We start from the raw sequence: 14,327 nt of genomic DNA, 5'->3' as shown, positions 1-14,327 counted from the left end.
TGCATTTCATAGTCATCTTCTATGCATTTCACATGGAACAATTGGAAGGTTGATTCCTACTGATGAACACAACAGGAAGTCATGACAACTGTCAAATGCATAGGAAAACGCAAAAAAATGAACACACAAATATTTATTCAATAAACTTTTGTTGACAAAGTCTCTAACATTAAACCCTTTCTCTACACATTCGGAATGGAATAACATTAAACTGGTTTTGTCTAATTTTGAAATGTAAGAAAAAGAAATCTAGGGTTAAATAAGACTACTTCATCTGTGCAGTGAATGCTTCAAATACCTGATTGTTAGTCAGGGATCATCGTCCCCCTTTTCTGTAACATCGACACACGTTTGTTCATTTGTAAAACGAAACCCTGTCCACGCACTCCCCCCCCCCCCCCCCCCCCACACACCTCCCTCTGCTCTCTATGGCGCTCCTACACTCCCTCTCTCCTGCTCATGAGTCTTCAACTAACCTGAGTATTACTTCTCTAGTCCATTTATTTATCTCCCACATCTACTTCCTCACCCTCTCCCCTCTGCATCGTATTCATCTCCTCACTAGTGTTCTTCAGTCAGTCTTGGTTCCCTTGTGTCTCCACGGGTAGACAAGCTCCCCTAGAAAGAGCTTCTTAACCAGTGCTCCCCAGGAGTCTTTGGGGTAACAGCTGTAGGTGGGCATCCGGTAGGTCTGCACCACAGTGCTACAGCTGATAGGGTTTATCTGGATGGGGAGGTTGGAGAGAGAGATGGAATGGGCGGGGATTAGAAAGTGACAGATAAAGAAAAAGGGAAATAAGGAGAGCAGGACAAGGAGTGAGAGAGACACAGAGAGAGTAAGATAAAGGAAAAAAAAAAGCAACAGAAAAAGATAAGAGATAGAGAAACGAGAGAAAGCATGTCAAGTATGTAAGAGTAGGGACATCCAAAGAAAAACTGTGGATACTGTGGTTCACAGTGTGTCTTTGTGTGTGTGTGTGTGTGTGTGTGAGAAAGAGACAGAGGAAAAGAGGGGGGATTAGAGGAATAAAAAGAGAGAAGTCGTACCTCCATCATCAGATGAAGTGGTGTGCCTGGTTCCTCACAGAGCACCCGGAACTTTACCCCCGCTGCAAGACATAGTGTCAGAGTCGGTCACACTTGCGCGCACACACACAGATAAGTGTGTATCTTTCACCAACATTATATTTTCATCCAAACATATTGCTAGGTGTTCCTTCCTCATTTAATTCTGCTGTTCCATAAAATCTTTCTTATTTCTTCATCTATTGGTCTACTCCCATGCATCCACCCGTCCGTCCCATCACTCTCATCCATCCACCCATCCTCGCTCCCTCACCTGCTAAATGGTAGGGCCTGGCTACCTTCAGGCCAATGGCGAAGAGAGGGAATGAGTTGATGAACTCCATACTGAGGTGGAGAATGCCCTGGAACAACACCACCACCAGGCGGAGCTGAGAGACAGCGTTGGGTAGAGTTCATGTTAGCGGGGAGAGCAGGAATCGAAAGAGGAATTGAGAGAGGGAAGAGCATGCAGGAATCAAACCAGGGTCCCTGTGGTGCGGTAAGGCCTTAGGCTAGACCAGGGGTGGGGTATGTCCGGCCTCCGGGCTGTATGTGGGCCCCCAAGACAGCTTGATCTGGCCCGCGAGGCAATTAATTAATTAATCTGGACAGCAATAAAGTTTTTGCTACGATAAAAGGAATTAATATAAAACTGGAGAATCAGGTGTTTAGGTCACGGTCAGTGTGATCGCAACAAACACGTAGCATTATGGCGACTGTTAAGAAATGCAGATGGTGGATTTTGTGCTTTCCAAGGGAAATTGACAAATTTCAACATTTCAAATTTATAATTTTTGTTGAAGTAAAAAGCCAGTGTGCCTTATTTGTGGGGACTCAAGGAAAGCCAGCTGCGAGTAGCCTCATCAAATCTACCATCTGACATCAGATGCCTCTCCAAAGTAAAAGAGAAGCTGTTCCAGCCATCGCATTAGAGAGATTAGCATGATATATTGTATGCATGGCTGTGGGAAGTCTAGATGGTAAATGTACTTAATGGATGAGTAACCGGGGGGGGGGGTTACTAGTTACGGGTTGGGATGTGGGCTGAGACTCACCAGAGTGAAGACCAGGTAGTAGAGAGCGGTGGTGGGTAGGAGGAACAGCAGGATGGTGAAGAGTAGTGTCCCAATGAACAGCTGAAACACAGGATGACGTACGGACGAGAGATTGAAAACAGGTAGCAAGTGTAAGCACAGGATGTGTGTATGATGAGGGTCCGGTACCTGGCCCAGGAGTGTGTGGTTTGCATTGCATGTGCATTATTTTGTGGTGTATGTGAGAGTGTGTGAAGGTGGTTGTTATTATTCATTCAGGTCAGTGTGAGTGCTTAATATGTGGTTATGTGTGTGAGGGGCGTCTGTGACACTGCCACTGAATTATATGAAAGCGCCTTACTAGCGCCTACTTACGATCTCACGATCATAACTCTGAACGTGATCTGAACGCACGCCAGGAATTTAAATAGACTCCCAATGGACACACAGGCGTGATGCACACGTCACGCTGGCTATGTGCACGCGTATTGCGAAGACGTGTGCACAGCACGTGCATCTAATGAACACTACCCCAGACATATGTACAAATACGCGTCACCTATGTCACATGAACACTACACCTTACAGTTTGATAGATAACTAGGCGTGCGTACAGACGTTGTTAGTGCTGTGCACAGTTTGTAGCGAATGTGTCAGCGCAGCACATCAACGCCTTCAAACGCCAGCACGCCTAGACTGTTAGCTCTTTAGGCTGCATCAAGGGATCACTGATCCCAAGAAAGATAACTAACGCATTCTTTCTTTACATGGGTATTAACATCTTTAATTCGGGTCTACTGCTATTATGTTCGGCAACATAGCTATGCCAGTGAATCTGCTATCAACAATATAATTATAATTGGGCACTACTAAGAATCATATTAGATTAAACTTTATTGTCATTCAAGTACTGAGACAACAAAATGCAGTTTAGCAAAAGCCACCTCAGCTGAGACTCGAACTCACAGTCCCTATAGACCAGGGGTGGGCAGTTAATTTTCCCGAAGAGCCACATGAGAAATTGGGGCCGTTGTGGCGTGCTGAAGCAATAGGCTGAACTTAATTCTGCTCAATATTAATTTGATTACTTTATAAAAAAGTAGAACAGGTGTCAAAGTCCATTGACACCTCTTTCCTATCTAAATCTAACAATTTGAAACTGCAACTGTAAAAAGATCGGTTTCCAAAAAGCTACATTTGTGACGTCACAAATGTAGCACAACCTTTTTTGGCTCTGGTCTGTACCTTTGTCACGCCCAAAAATTTGCTGTGCGCACCTCCACAGAATTACAAAGAAGAACGGGATATTGAAAATGGACTACGGTGGTAAATGCAGTGTTCCAGGCTTTACAGGGAATGCTGACACTTTGAGTCTTCCTAAGGAACCAAACACTCGACGGGCTGTGATGTTTGTCTATGAGAAGATCCCTGCCTGTATCTAGCATCGGTAGAATGTGTGATGATTTAGTTTATTGGCAATGGGGCTAACGTTATTTCATGTTCCTGACTGTGTTTCATTCAAATAAATAACCTGTGTTGTCATGTAACTCTACAATTCAAGATGCATGTTTGTCCAGATATATTTTTCATCAAGATAGCTAGAGCTAACTGAAGCTGAGTTGAATCACAATAGTTTGTTTGCTAAGCTTTAGTGCTAACGTTACCCACCTAAGTCGATCCCATTTGCTTCTGTCGTAGGCCGAAAACTGGATATAAGACACCTCAGGTTAAGCTGAGTGGAAAACACCACGATATAGGGTTGTCTTGACATTTTGCCTCTCAGTGAAACTGAGAGAACATCACATATTTACTAAAACGCTCACAAGAGATAACGAGAGGCACCCACGAGAGCTCAGACCTTGTACGAAGAACAGAGGGCAGGGCAAACTGACATTTTAGGGGTTTAGAAGATAATCACACCATGGCAGGCTAAACTGCCATGTAGATCAGGGGCGTTCTGTGCACTATAAATGCTGTCTGTATTCAATTGTTAAGTGGGCTCTCTATCTTGTGCTCGGAGAGACCTAACGTATGTTGCCTTTCTGACTTGATCAATAAACTTGCCATTGCATCTGAAAACTTGGACAGACCCCCTGCGTTCGTCCTTTCGCACCTGTTCGGCTAAAAAGCTAGCCACCACACTTCAACAACAGAAGTGGAAACAACTAACGCCTATATGCACGCCTAGTTATCTATCAAACTGTAAAGGCCGAATTATACTTCTCCGACTCCGTTACGGACAGACGGACTCGGACGGATTGGTTGAATTTATAGTACTCCGAAGGCTGTGGGTGCTGAAAAAATTCACTGCCAGAAGAGTAGGTGGCGCTGCACTGCGATGCTAGCTAGGTTATCGAAAAGTCAGAGCAAATTTACAAATTAGCCGTTTCATCAATAAAATAAGCACATTTTTAGCAACTACACTACTTCTCGTCACATTTTAATTCAGATGCTGATTTACATGTACTGTTTATCTGAAATATGAGTTGTAAACTTACAACAAAGGATTCTGTTCGTCTTGTTGGTCACGGCAACCCCGCCCCTGACGCAAGCGGTTCTTAATATGGACCAATCACAGCCAAGGGGCATCAGTAAAATGAAGGACGGACGGATAGTCAGGAAAATCAGGAGGTGCACGTAGAGCTCTCCGAGGGGGTCGGAGAGGGCACAGAGAGGGAGTTCCTCGTCGGAGAGGACGTTCCCTGTGTCCGTCTCCGAAAAAACAGAGAAGTATAAATCGGCCTTAAGGTGTAGTGTTCATATGGCTTTTGCTAAAACTCACCAAAGTACACATACTTCACCCGTAGCAGGTACGCGGTGAATGCACTATGTGCAGTTGCGCTGGCACGGATACCGCCCCATAGGCACATAAGTATGCGTGAGTGTTTGTGAGAGCTATGTATCGTACCTGGTCCAGGTCGTAGCAGCAGGAGTCGACTCTCTGTCGTAGCACGTTCCACTTCTTGCCTCTGAACAGTCTCCAGAGAGAAGACAAGCCGTAGACCTTCATACAGTACAACCTGACACAGAGATACACATCATTCATTACAACCTCACAGATACACACCATCATCCAGTACAACTTGACACAGAGATACTCACCTTCATAGAGTAGTCTCTCACACGTACACAAACACCTTCATATAGGGTTATTAGTTCTGCTGAAAGTGTGAGGGAGGATAGCTATCTTTTGACCAATACATTCATAATTACCTGAACCCTGACTGAAACAGGGCAGGCTCTTTCTGGAGCATTTGTGTAATAATCACTAACCGAGTGAAGTCGTATTTCCGAAGAATAAGTATGGTGGTGTATGTATGTGTGGGGAGGAGGAGGGGGGTGCGGGGGCTCGCAATAACAGTCATATGGCTGCTACTGTTGTGGGAAAAACATCACACTGTTGTAATTATGAAGATGGGTAATGATTATGGATTTAAATGATTTTAAATGAAACTCTTAATCACCTTTTTTAGCATCTGCTATATTACTGAAACCAGATGCAAAGCTGTTGACTGATTATTATTGCCACTAAAACGTAGAAGATATTGAGCCCAAAAGGTGAAGATCTGGATTATTAGGGGCTGAGTGCGAGAGATGACTGTGTTTATGCTTCTTTCATAGAGAAAACAAGAAAGCCCAGCTATATCTCATGAGGCATATGAATGGCCCTATGCCCAGAAACCTAGTGCAGCTGGCCTTCAAGGTCAGAGCAGGCCTAAAAATGGTTAGTTTTCTATGCAAAAAAAGCTCCTGTAATCTGAGTCCCCTATGACGAGGGACCAGCTGAGTAAGAATGCATAATGCATCTGTGACCAACAAGTATTGTACCAATGGCAGACTATCATGAAATAAGGGAGAAAATATATAAGTGAAATGTCCGGAGAATAATTTGTCTGATCCCGGGAACTTGCACACGCGTTTGTTGGAGCTTGTGTCACCTTGAAGCTCAATACACATTTTGCATCAAACTTTGCTGAGTTCCAGTGCTGTTCTTAACTTGGCAAATTGGTTGAAGACAAAGTTTTTTCCCCCCAATACACTATGATAATAAGGCCAATGGGTTATCACAGTATGGGGAACTTAGGATATCTCATCCATTCAGTGAAGGGGAAGAAAAAAAAAAACTCTTCTTTTTGTACTTTTAGAATATAGCAAGTAGGCCCTTTACAATAACATTATAATGGACCATCGATATTTTTTATAATGCATCCACAAATGTTCATCCAAAAATTGCATCCAAATTACATTGGATGATGTGTGACGAATTGGATCCCAAACTGTCTGTCTGAGTACGAGACTGAGGAGTCTATTATCTGTACAGTACACAAATTTGTTTGAAAATAGGTTCATAAAAAACACTGCTGTATTTTCCATTATTTACTGTCATCTACAGGTAGGACACCAAATTGCCTTTAGCAACAGGCACAACGGGAATTGGGAGTGGGATAAAGAGACGGGGAAACTAAATAAAGTGAGAGGAAGACAGGAAGAAAGTGGATTAAACTTGGTAGCACATTGAGGACACAACCACCCCCCCTCCTCTCACCTTGCCCCGTAGACGTAAAAGCAGTAGATATGGAAGGTGAGCAGCGCCACCATGTCAGACAGCAGGGAGATGGCGAAGGTCAGGCCCAGGCAGGCAGACAGGCCCACGTACCACAGAATCATCTCAATGAACGGAGACATCAGATGGATGTAGCCTGGGGTGTGTGTGTAGTATAAAAAGTACAAAAAGGAAACATCATGTGTGTGTGCATTTGCCACTAGAAGAAGTCTGTAATCTGTGTGCGTGTCTGTCTGTGTGTGCGTACACAAGTGTGTCCTCATTAAGGCCGATTTATACTTCTCCGTTTTTACGGAGACGGACACAGGGAACGCCCTCACCGATGAGGAATTCCCTCTCCGTGCCCTCTCCGAGCCCCTCGGAGAGCTCTACGTGCACCTCCTGATTTTCCTGACTATCCGTCCGTCATTTTACGGATACCCCTTGGCTGTGATTGGTCCGTATTAAGAACCGCTTGTGTCAGGGGCGCCATTGCTGTAAGTTTTTACAATTCATATTTCAGCTAAATAGTACATGTAAATCAGCATCTGAAATAAAATGTGACGAGAAATGGGCAGTGTAGTTGCTGAAAATGTGCGTATTTTATTGATGAAACAGCTAATTTGTACATTTGCTCCGACTTCTCGATAACCTAGGTAAATAAACACTTGACGACGACTTACAAAAAACCGTTGCGCCACCTACTCTTCTGGCGGTGAATTCTTTTCAGCACCCACAGCCTTCGGAGAACTATAAATTCAACCAATACGTCCGACTCCGTCCGTCCGTCTGTCCGTAACGGAGTCGGAGAAGTATAATTCGGCCTTTAATCCAAGGTAGATACTGTATGGCAAAAGGGTGTGTGTTTGTGCATAGTGTGTGTGTCAATCCTACTCACTGATCCACAGGTGGATGTGGTAGAGGAAGAAACGCCCCAGGACCTGGTCCAGAGCCCGGTTCATCTTCAGGCCAGCCGGCGCTCCCATCAGCCACTGCAGCAGCTGTTCCAGTTCTTCAGCTACGTGCTAGAGCGTGGGGGCGGAACATCACGTCAGTCACTGTCCTTCACAAAGCCCATTTTTAAACACCAATATGGCTAGTACAAGAGGCTATAATAAAAGGCCATCGGACGGTATTTAAATGACAAAAGAAGCGCAGAACACACTTTCACACACGTAACAGACAAGAAACGCTTTAAAGAAAACACACAGGTGTTGCTCAACACCTGTGTGTGGTTCTGTGATGCACAATTATGTTCATAGCAAATCAGGACTTTAGAACTGGTGAGTACAGCACGACATGACAGATCACAAATGTACACAACATTCAAGGTAAACCGGAGAGGTTCCAAGTTCGAATTTAAGCATAACAGCAGTTGTTTTATCATCTTTGATACATACAGTATAGCCTGAATACTGTTGTATTTTTCTTTTTAAGACCAACTAAGTTTACTCAAAGGGATCCCTTATTGTCAGAGAGAGTTTACATAATATCTTACATCCAATTAGTTACATCCAGCGGTTTTACATTAACAAGATGTGTCAGACATGTGCAGTGTCTTCAAATGATGTTTACATAGTGTTATAACGTCTGGACTACGTATTTTGCTTGATGAGGGAGACGTCATGCGTTACAACAGGGCTGTCCTTCATGTCACTGGAGAGATAACCTTCGTCCGGTAGGTTTTCTGATCCAACCTTTACATTGAACACCCCTCAATTAAAAAAGTGGTTGAAAAAAGGGTACCTGGTTAGTTACAACTAGGGCTGGAGAGTAAACCTACAGGATGGTACATAGCTCTCAAAAATAGGGTTGGAGAGTATTGAAGAAAGTTATAAATACAAAGAGAATGTTTTTTATGCAGTTTTTTTTAAACATATAATATTGGTGTTTTATGCTTTATTGGACAGTTTGAGATATACTCAACTATACTCACATCTGCAGCTGGCACCAGCGCGTTGGCCAGTTGGCCGATTCGGTTTTCTCTGTAGAGCCAGGACACGAGCAGCATGCCCAGGGCGACGTCCACCAGGAACGACACAAACGTGTTGGCTTTCCTAGAGAAGGGGAGTGAGTTAGAAGTGTGTGTGTGAGAGAGTGGATATGAATATGAATATAGTAAGTGTGTGTTTGTCAGTGTGAGAAAGCGAGTGTGTCCATGCAGGTGAGTTGGAGAGACACAGAACAAGAGAGGGACCTATAGGGAATGTGAGGGTGTATGAGAGTGTGTTAGACACAGTGGGAATACATACAAGAGCAATCCAGGTTCAGTTTGTGTACACCTGCTACAGTAACATGCAATGTATGATAACACATTCTCCATTCCTTGGCCCTCTACACACACACACACCTCATGAAGTGTGCGTGCGTGTCGGCTCTCTTTGTGGAGCTGAGCATCTGCAGGTGCTCGGTCCTGTAGCTCAGCTGGACGCAGGTGGACAGCTTACTGGAGACAAAGATCACCGGACGCGTGTTCAGGAGCCTGCAGAAACATGTTGGTTTAGAGCCAACGTGTTTCCATGAGGTAGGAAAAAGCATGCACACTCATCGCTTGTATCTTTTTTTCCTGTGACACGTTAGAGTTGTTTGTGTATGTGAATTTTGAAAACAATGTGTGTATTTATATAACTTTGGTTATACAGTAGAGCCCGGACGATTTATCGGCGGGACGATATCATTGGCCGATTTTAGGCATTTTCCAAACTATCAATATCGGCATTTATAATGGCCGATATTTTTTTTAATAATTATAATTTGTATTTTTTATTATGCCTTCACAATACAAACAAACAAACGCGGTACAAAATCAAGGATCATAATGGCCGATAAATGAATATAAAAAACGGGTGAAAGACCCTTCAATCATGTTATGAGCGTTGGCGTTGCATAGTTTGTCCACCAGAGTGCACTCTACAACTTCCCTGTTGGCAACACATGTTTATAATGCCACAAACCCTACAACCAACTGATCCAGCCTGAGTCGGGCAGAGTGTTAGGGAAATCTGTTTGTGTTTTGTTACATGTTTCTGGATTCTGGTTTCTATTGTTTTTGTTAGTATTCTTATTATTAGGGTTACTCTGGTTGGAGGAAACCTATTGTTTTTGTTAGTATTCTTATTAGGGTTCCTCCGGTAGGAGGGAACCTATTGTTTTTGTTAGTATTCCTATTATTAGGGTTCCTCCGGTAGGAGGGAACCTATTGTTTTTGTTAGTATTCCTATTATTATTAGTTTTCCTCTTCTCCGCTAAATGGCTCAATAGCTCAAAAAGTCCTCGACCCGATTTTTTTAAATTTGGCCCAATGATACAACAGGTCACTCACTATTCCCAGACGGCTAGTGGCCCACGCACGCCCATAGGTGGCGCTATAAGCCACGCCCAAAGTCTATGTGATTTCCCCAGCGCCCATTATTCCAAAATGCCTGAAAATTGGTGTACATGCCTTATTTCTCATGGGGAACAAATAAGCCTCAAGGACCCATAAGGTCTGTCATAATAGATTTTGCTGTACTGTCCCAATTTGGTACAACCTTCAGAACCCTTCTCCTCATAAACCATAGATCCAATCGACTTGTTATTTGTAATATATGTGTAGAATACATGTCTTTATATAGGGTGACATGGAATAAGAAATGCAATACAAAATGGCTGAAAGGGGTGTATTTATGTAAATGTACACATTGCCTCAATATCTTTGTGTCAGTAAATCAAATATAATTTTGACTTATGGTTTTTCAAACCTTATTGGCTTCAAGATGACATCATTCTGAAGTACCATGCACAATTTCATCCAATTTTACATTGAAATGTCAACGGTTTCTTAACCTTTGTCCCAAAGCTGACCAAAGCTAATACTCTGCCCTTTCTATTCTTAAAATCTCAACAGTTGGTGTGTAGCAGAGAGGATAGAGAGAATGACTTCTAACCTAATGTTCATAAATTCAAATCCCCATCCAGCCTATTGTTGGTGGCCAAACATGAAGTAGTTTTGCTCTTGTTGTCCAACTCTTGACCTTCTACAATGTACATTTTTATAATATTTTGCCATTTTGCGGAGGAACCCGCATCGCTGCTTGCAGCTATATTTCATTATTTATTTTTTACATTTACATTTGGTCATTTAGCAGACGCTCTTATCCAGAGTGACTTACAGTAAGTACAGGGACATTCTCCCCGAGGCAAGTAGGGTGAAGTGCCTTGCCCAAGGACACAACGTCAGCTGGCACGGCCAGGAATCGAACTGGCAACCTTCGGATTATTAGCCCGATTCCCTCACCGCTCAGCCACCTGACGCCCCAATTTTTTATTTATATCGGCCGATGTATCGGAATATCAGATTTTTAAATCACCAAATATTTGTATCGCTATGGGCCTTAAAAATCCTTTATCGGTCGGGCTCTATCCTTTATCGGTCGGGCTCTATTAGTAACAATGGCAGTCACAAAAGTTGGAAACTTACAAACTTACAATAGAGAATTGACAAAGTAGGCAACAATGGCAGGTTCTTTCCTTAACGTCTATGTTTATGTCGGGAGTCAGTTGGCTGAGCGGTGAGGGAGTCGGGTTAGTAATCCGAAGGTTGCCAGTTCGATTCCCGGTCATGCCAACTGACGTTGTGTCCTTGGGCAAGGCACTTCACCCTACTTGCCTGGGGGGAATGTCCCTGTACTTACTGTAAGTCGCTCTGGATAAGACTGTCTGCTAAATGACTAAATGTAAATGTCCTTAATAACTATTAAGGACATACCAACAAAATACCTCAAAATCACACAGAGGAATTTAAGGCTATTTTGCTCATGTTTTGGTTTAATTGTGCATTTGGCAACTTTTCCCCCTGCCTTTCAAGGCCTTAATAATATCAGCAGATATTACAAGGGTTCCCTTGCACAAGTCTCATACAGACAAAGGTTAGCCTATATAGCTTAAATAAGATGTCTAGAAAATATGTAAAGTTTATTTAAAGTCTATAATTATGTGCAAATTGGTGACATGAGATGGAATGGAAGTGTATGGTATGAGGTGCATTAGCTTCATATGGGCGTGTGTGTGTGGTAAGTGCATTTCTCATGTCATGACATAGCGGGAACAATAATTCTAATCGTAAAATGCAGATTAACATAACTAATAAATGCATTTAGCATATTTACACATGATCGAAACAAATCATATGATATGACTTTTACAGTTTGCAACTATTTTGCAAATGGTAGGCTAAACTATTTAAGAATATAATAAGGTAGGTCTAATAAAAGGAGACGACGGCATGGGCAGGGGCTGTTATGATAATTGGATTCCCAATAGTGTAACCGATCGTTCTTGAAAGCTTGAAGGAGTCATTGACTGCAAAACCGAGTTTACCTTGTCTAGAGCTTTAGCTGCGCGCTGCTCTGTGTACTTCCACGGGAATTACAAAGAAAGTTTGGAGGTTTAAAAGAAGGATTTAAACACAATGGACAATTTAAAGAAGGATTTGCTCAGCCGCTGTTCCTGAAAAGAGGTGCTGTTACGACCGTATGCTCATCAAAAACTCAAGCTCTAACGGTGCGTTTACACTGCAGCGACGCGATGCGAGCGACAACATGTTTTCCATTAATTTTCAATGGAGCCAGGCGACTCGCTTGCGTGGTGCATTGTGGGTAGCGACGCGATCGAGTTGAGATTTTCTCAACTTTATGCAAATGAGGAGTGATTTTCGCTAGCAATGGCCAATCGCAGTGTTCCTTGTTTCTCGTAACGTAACTATGGCTGGGCGGTATGACGGTATATACCATGCGACGGTACAAATGTGTCTACCGGGAGAGATTTGGCTATACCGTTTCAACCGTGGTATACTTTTATACTATATTTTTGTATTACACATGTCAATTAAATGTCTGGTTGTTGTATTGTATATAAGCCATCATGTAAATCGCATTCTTGTGATATTTAGAATTGTAGTTAACTTTTATTTGATTTGCTATTTTCGTCTGACCTTGAAGCACATTTGCGTTGGAACGGAGTGTATTTTGTCTAAGCGGACCACATTCATGCCGATGCTAATTAATTATATATTTGGTGACCCATTCTGCAGGTAACCAATTCGATTTGTTGTTCAAGTTTTATATCTCGTGCTGTAAAATTATTGATGTAAAATTACACTGGTGGCGTTGCTAGCATTCTTGATCTAGGATGACTAGTGAAGGCTAGTCAGCTAGTCATTAGGGAACTAAGTTTCCACATGCACTCTACCTCTGGGATCGATCACATTGACAGCTGATATTCAGGGGAGGGGACTTCTTACCAATATGTTTAAATGTCTTACATGACGACTTGTGAACCAGGCGATCAGACTTTGTCTCCTTGCTGGCAAGCATTAAACCATTGTACTTTTTTTGAATCCAACAACTCTGTGCATTACTTGATAAAGAAATTATCCTAACACCCCTTTAAAATGTATAATAATTAGAGACACAAACAGATTAGAGAGCTTCAAAGGGTTGATACCCTCTGTCTCTGGGGGAGAAGGGGAGCCAAATGGCAAACTAACATCAGCCTGTCCCCTCTAGCCCAGAGTAAACTCAGGACAAATGTATTTAACAAGAACTGACCTTTATGGATGTATAAACATTTCTCAAGGACCACACTGTTCATGGGCCCTACAAGGATGATAGGAATTGATGTGTGATAATGTGTGCTTTTCCCTTTTAAATTGTGTTTATTTAACTTGATGTTTTAATTTAACTTCCTTTCAAGTTACGATAAGTATTGGTATCCAATGTATTGTAATCTACTAACAAAACCACAACCAATGTTGTGTAGATACATTATGAAGTATATACAGGTATGAACATTTTAAGGCCACAATCCTAAAGTTACATTCCACTCACACCTCTCTGTGAATCAGCTTGGACAACACCCAAGCCGAGGAACTGACCAATAAACTCTCACCTACTCAAAGACACTCCCTCTTGGACTATAAAAAAACAACAAGAACAATCACTCGTTGAGTCCATTGATACCGCAAGTCCAGTGATCAGGGTATCTGCAGGTTTAGGACAGTTGGATTTAAGACCTTTTTAGTACCACGCCGAATGAAATTTAAGACTAGTTTCATTTGAACAATTTTGTAAAGAGCACACAATACCACCAATGACCTTCCTTATGGAACATTGTTTATTGTTATATAAAAAATATATTGCAACTTAAGTCTTTGAGCAACTGACTAAACATTAGGCAGTGACTGCACTGAAAGCTTTGATCACTTTTGTTCAGTTGTATAATGTTCTTATAAAATGTACACCTGAACTTGTACACACTGCCACTAACTTGATATAACCACGGTGCAAAACTAGGGTTAGGCCTATGTCACCAGTTTTCATTAAATTTGCACTTCCCCCATGGTTAAAGTGCAAACTTTTCTCCATGTAGGGCCCAATCCCAATGTCCCCCCTAAACCCTAAGCCCTTAACTTGACGTCACCTCGTAATTTATTGAGTGCAAGAGGCTTTAAGGGCTCAAAATGCTATAAATTGGAGAAGGACAGCACTTTTCTGCAATATCCGCAAAATTGTAATGTTGTTGGATCAAATCTGATGAAAGCATATTTGGAATGTATCAAAGGACAAACTACACACAGTTCTGGCTATATTAACCATCAATGAGCTTTGTGCTTAAAGTGAACTTTTATTTCTATGTTTGTCAGGATT

The 14,327-nt window shown here is 42.3% G+C and overlaps 1 protein-coding gene across 5 annotated transcripts in view; it reads right to left on the bottom strand.

The window, feature by feature from the left end:
• Positions 1-419: 419 nt before the first annotated feature.
• The window catches only part of pigq (phosphatidylinositol glycan anchor biosynthesis, class Q), a 61,224-nt gene continuing 47,316 nt past the window's right edge, over positions 420-14,327 (bottom strand). For 3 of the 5 annotated variants that reach the window (XM_067232413.1, XM_067232412.1, XM_067232414.1), the window contains exons 6-14: positions 8,993-9,124; positions 8,579-8,699; positions 7,541-7,667; positions 6,646-6,799; positions 5,008-5,119; positions 2,121-2,201; positions 1,340-1,454; positions 1,048-1,109; positions 420-724 (exon numbers count right to left, since the gene is read on the bottom strand). In XM_067232413.1, the coding sequence (XP_067088514.1) occupies positions 572-724; positions 1,048-1,109; positions 1,340-1,454; positions 2,121-2,201; positions 5,008-5,119; positions 6,646-6,799; positions 7,541-7,667; positions 8,579-8,699; positions 8,993-9,124 (1,057 nt within the window). In that variant the 3' untranslated portion in view covers positions 420-571. The other 2 variants (XR_010876383.1, XM_067232416.1) reach the window with 2 other exon arrangements.

This window comes from Osmerus mordax, chromosome 3 (assembly GCF_038355195.1).
Source record: "Osmerus mordax isolate fOsmMor3 chromosome 3, fOsmMor3.pri, whole genome shotgun sequence".
NCBI lineage: Eukaryota > Metazoa > Chordata > Actinopteri > Osmeriformes > Osmeridae > Osmerus > Osmerus mordax.
Note: the sequence above shows the minus strand (reverse complement) of the source record. Positions and strands in the feature narration are given on the sequence as shown.